Raw genomic sequence first — 4,121 nt, 5'->3', positions numbered from 1 at the left:
TTGCTTCCAGCAATACTAGCAGATGAAGTTTCGAATGGTAGTATTGTCATGTCTGAATGCGCTTTGTGTTTCAAGATGAAGATTCGTTGTGCGGCGGGGTCTATCGACTTAGAACGAAAACCGGCGAAATTTGTTAAGAGTTCTCCAAAAAGTAGTGTCAAACTTGAAAAAAGTTCCATTGTTGGTCACGCCTCCAGCATTTCCAGTTTCGAATGGTATAAGTATCATAAATGTACATATTCTGTACCGCGAGAATGATTAGCGTTACGCGTGACATCGCACTGAGATCAATACTCGTTCTTCTACCACTGAGTAGGTGCAGGTGGTGGTAAAGAACGAGTAAAAAATCCGCGGTGCACGATTGGCTTTCCGACAATTAGAGGTGACGCAGGAATCCCCTTTGAAATGGCACGTAAATAATGCATACTTGTTTCTGTATTATACTGGCAATAAAAAGGATTGCGTTTTTCAGCAAGGAGCGCCCTGAGGGGGTAATCACTACGAGAAAATGCGTACACCTCAACTTTTCACTTTTCCACTTTCCTTTAATTTTTCACAGTTTTACAAAGTTTTCTTCATTTCTATGCCTTTATCCCCTCTATTTTATTCATTTTTGATCTTATCAACACACAATTAGTCACTTTTGTCCACATTTTCTTTCAGTTTTTGCCACTTTCAGTCAACTTTCTGTCACTTTCACTTTAAATTTTATAGAAATGTGTACACCTTCTTTCTGAAGTGATTACCCCCTCGGAGCGCCCTGTACATAGAGGGCACATACCACGGACGCGCAAAAATTTGCCATACTTTTAAATGTACAATAAATATCCCTCACTGACATGTGTCAGTGCAGCGGGGGCCAGCGACGCGTGCAGCGTGCAGCGCCACCGACGGGCGGCGGAATGCAAACGAGAAGCAAACAAGACTATCATCACTTTGGAAATGGCCTGCGCCGCCACTGATAACGGCGCGTGCGAAACAACTCCCCCCCCCCTCTCTCTCTCTTGCGCGGAACTGAACGAAAAGGAAGGGAAGGGGGGGGGGGAGAAAACAAGCAGTATTGTGTGTGGGAGGACGGTGGAGGGGGTGAGGCGTGGAGCAGACGGTGTTCCTGTCGCGAGGGAGGGTGATGCGTGCGGGAGATAAAGATTGGGGCGTTTTGAGGGATGTAGGAGAGGGGGGGGGGGGGGGGACCAGAGGGATCTATGGGAGGGCACAAACTACTCGACTGGAACAGGACGGCGCGAGACCGGGAGCGAGCAGGTTCTCACCAGAAATGTGTTCCTACCCTCTTACAACGTACAAGAAGGCCCACCCTTCCACCAAACGGAGTTGCCAGCTCCACTAAGCTTCGTTGATGTGCGAGATAAAACTCTAAATAATTATACTGAATGAATATTATATACAATTCAGGATTGAAGACATACAGAGAATGCAATAGTGAAAACCAAGGGTCAATCAAGATAGCAAAAAACCAAGTAAATGCAACACATTGTTTTGAAACAGTCTCATCGGGGAATATTTCGAGGAAGGAGCATCTTTTTAGTTAACTTCAGATTGCGATCAGCTTTGCAATCCCTTAGTTTCGGGTGGCAACCCTCTCGACACGCAAAACACTTCGCGTCTTTACAATAAAAGCCACCGTCGCTGGGCACAAGAAGCTGGAGCGTGGGGTTCACGTAGAGCAACGTGTTAACAGCGTCGTTGTGCAGCCAGGAGTGAGCGCAAATACGGCGCAAACTGCCCAGCCTCTGCAACAGCTCCCACGTCGGACCGTGCAGCGTGAGGGTTTGCAGTGCCGGGGCTGACGCTGGACTCATGCCCAGCAGCAGTGCGTCTGGTGATGCACGCACCTCCAGGTGTCGCAGGGCCGGCAGGAAAGGCAGGGCGGCGAGCAGCGGCTGCGCTTGGGGCAGGTCCTCGTCCAACCCACCGTTACGGATGGTCAGCGACTCGACGGCGGACCGCCCGGACGCGGCCAAGGCCAGCACCAAGCTCACGCCCACGTCAGTGACGTCGCGGGCTGCGGTTTGGTAGTCCAGGGTGACCGCGCGCAGCCGTAGGGCGCGGGAAAGGAGCGCCGCGGCCCCGCGTTCGGCAGGTTGATCTTCAGGCAGCACTGCGAGGCTAAGCTCCCTCAGCGACTCGGAGTCAGCCACGGCCTCCAGCCCAGGGAGTATACGGCAGCGCAGCTTCCGCAGTTAATGAGTGTGGGCGTGTGTGTGCTTGTGGGTTACCAATTCCATAGCAGTCAACAGTACCTTGCAGCTACCTTGCAAATTGCAACCCTCCCCGCTCCCCCAAGCTTCTTTTAAGTTTCCATCTAACAGTCGGTGTCGGCGTCATTTGTATCAGCTGGAGAAAATCATGGTGGTGTATGAAATACAAAACGCATAATAACTTTACTAAATGAATGTAATATATATTTCACGATTGAAGACTTACAAAGAATATAACAGCGGGAAACCAAGGTGACACAAACATTGTAACAATCAATTTCATAGGGGAATGTTTCGAGGGACAAGCATATTTTGAGTTAACTTCAGATTTTGATCATCTTTGCAATCCCTCAGTTTCGGGTGGCAGCCCTGTCGACACGCCACACAACTATTTAGCAATCCACAATAATAGTAAGAGTAAGTAGGTATAAGAAGCTGGAGCGAGGGATTTACGGACAGCAGTGTGTTAACAGCGTCGATGTGCAGCCAGGAGTGAACGCAGGCATGGTGTTTACAACACGTAACGGTATCGAGCGAATCAGAAATACGATCGTTATACCTGTGCCATTCGAAATCCAACGACGGACGGCGCACCGAGAGGGTTTGCAGCGCTGGGGCTGACGCTGGACTGATGCCCAGCAGCAGCGCTTCTGTCAGTACACCCACCTGCAGGTGCCGCAGGGCCGGCAGGTAAGGCAGAGCGGCGAGCAGCGGCTGCGCTTGGGGCAGTTCGTCGTTCAACTCACTGTTAAGGAAGGTCAGCGACTCGACGGCGGACTGTCCGGACGCGCCCAAGGCTAGCACCAAGCTCACGCCTAGGTCGAGGTCGCAGGGTGCGAGTGTGTAGTCCAAGGTGACCGCCCGCAGCTGGTTGGCGCCGGAGAGGAGCGCCGCGGCCCCGCTGGCGCTAGGCTGGTCTTCGGGCCGCACGTCGAGGGTAAGCTCTCTCAGCGACGCGGAGTCCGCCACAACCCCCAGCCCGGGGAGCATACGGCAGCGCAGCCTCCGCAGATTGGGCAAGCCTGCCAGAAGAGGCGCCAACGAGGTCAACTTGGAGCAGCTGTCGCTCTTGCCAACGAGAACAACCTCTTTTAGTGCATTGGCGTTCGCCGCTATCACTAAGGCGCAGAACGATGCTGACTCTGGACGAAGTTCACACTCGAAGTATTCTAGGGACGCCGAGGTGAAGTAGAGCGAAACCAGACTTGGTTTACTCGCTGTGATACCCGCAACTACGAGCCTTTTCAGGTCGGGCATCGACGCTACTGTCGCCAACAGCACGGAGGCATCGTCCCCGTTCTCGTCTTCCTCGTCTAACTCTATCTGAACAGCCCGTAGGCGACCGAGCTCCTCTTGGCGTCGGATAAATAGAGAAGCTAGTGCGACGGCCCCGCGCTCACTTACGTTCACCGACACCGCAACGGTTCTGGCAGCACACCTGGTCAGGGCTAACAGCAGTTGGGAACAAAACGTCTTGTTCTCGCCGCAGTAGTCGCTGATGTTGATGTTCAAGGAATCCGAACAAGGCGCCACGCGCAGCACCGGGCAAACGCATTCCTTCCACCATTCACGTCGGCCGCCGGGTCGGTCTCGCCAAACGTCAGGATGAACGGCCACGGCCCCGATCCTCTTGCACACGAGGCGGCAGGTGAAGAGGTCCGTCAGGTCCAAGTACTGAATCACATTGACCATCGCATTGTCCGGCAGCCGCTCCATGTTCTGTGAGAGACCGAAAATAAACAATATTAACCCTACCGCTCACGAGGAGTGTAAGAAAATTATGAGGATGAATGTTTTTTAACTTAATTAGGCAGTTTAACTCGTTTGCGGAGTGCGGAGTATCCGTAGTATGCGTAAGTTTTGGGCCGCGCTCGAGGCGACTGAGCGGGGTAGGGGTGGAAG

At 52.7% G+C, this 4,121-nt stretch overlaps 1 protein-coding gene across 2 annotated transcripts in view; it reads right to left on the bottom strand.

Moving 5' to 3' along the window:
* Window positions 1-2,432: 2,432 nt before the first annotated feature.
* LOC113205797 (uncharacterized) overlaps window positions 2,433-4,121 on the bottom strand; it is a 59,821-nt gene continuing 58,132 nt past the window's right edge. For both annotated transcript variants that reach the window (XM_052267547.1, XM_052267549.1), the window contains one exon: window positions 2,433-3,938. In XM_052267547.1, the coding sequence (XP_052123507.1) occupies window positions 2,499-3,935 (1,437 nt within the window). In that variant the 5' untranslated portion in view covers window positions 3,936-3,938 and the 3' untranslated portion in view covers window positions 2,433-2,498. The remainder of the gene's footprint in view (window positions 3,939-4,121) is intronic.

Source organism: Frankliniella occidentalis, unplaced genomic scaffold (assembly GCF_000697945.3).
Source record: "Frankliniella occidentalis isolate FOCC.00 unplaced genomic scaffold, Focc_3.1 Scaffold54, whole genome shotgun sequence".
Lineage (NCBI taxonomy): Eukaryota > Metazoa > Arthropoda > Insecta > Thysanoptera > Thripidae > Frankliniella > Frankliniella occidentalis.
The sequence above is the reverse complement of the archived record's forward strand: the minus strand, read 5'-3'. Positions and strand labels throughout refer to the sequence as shown.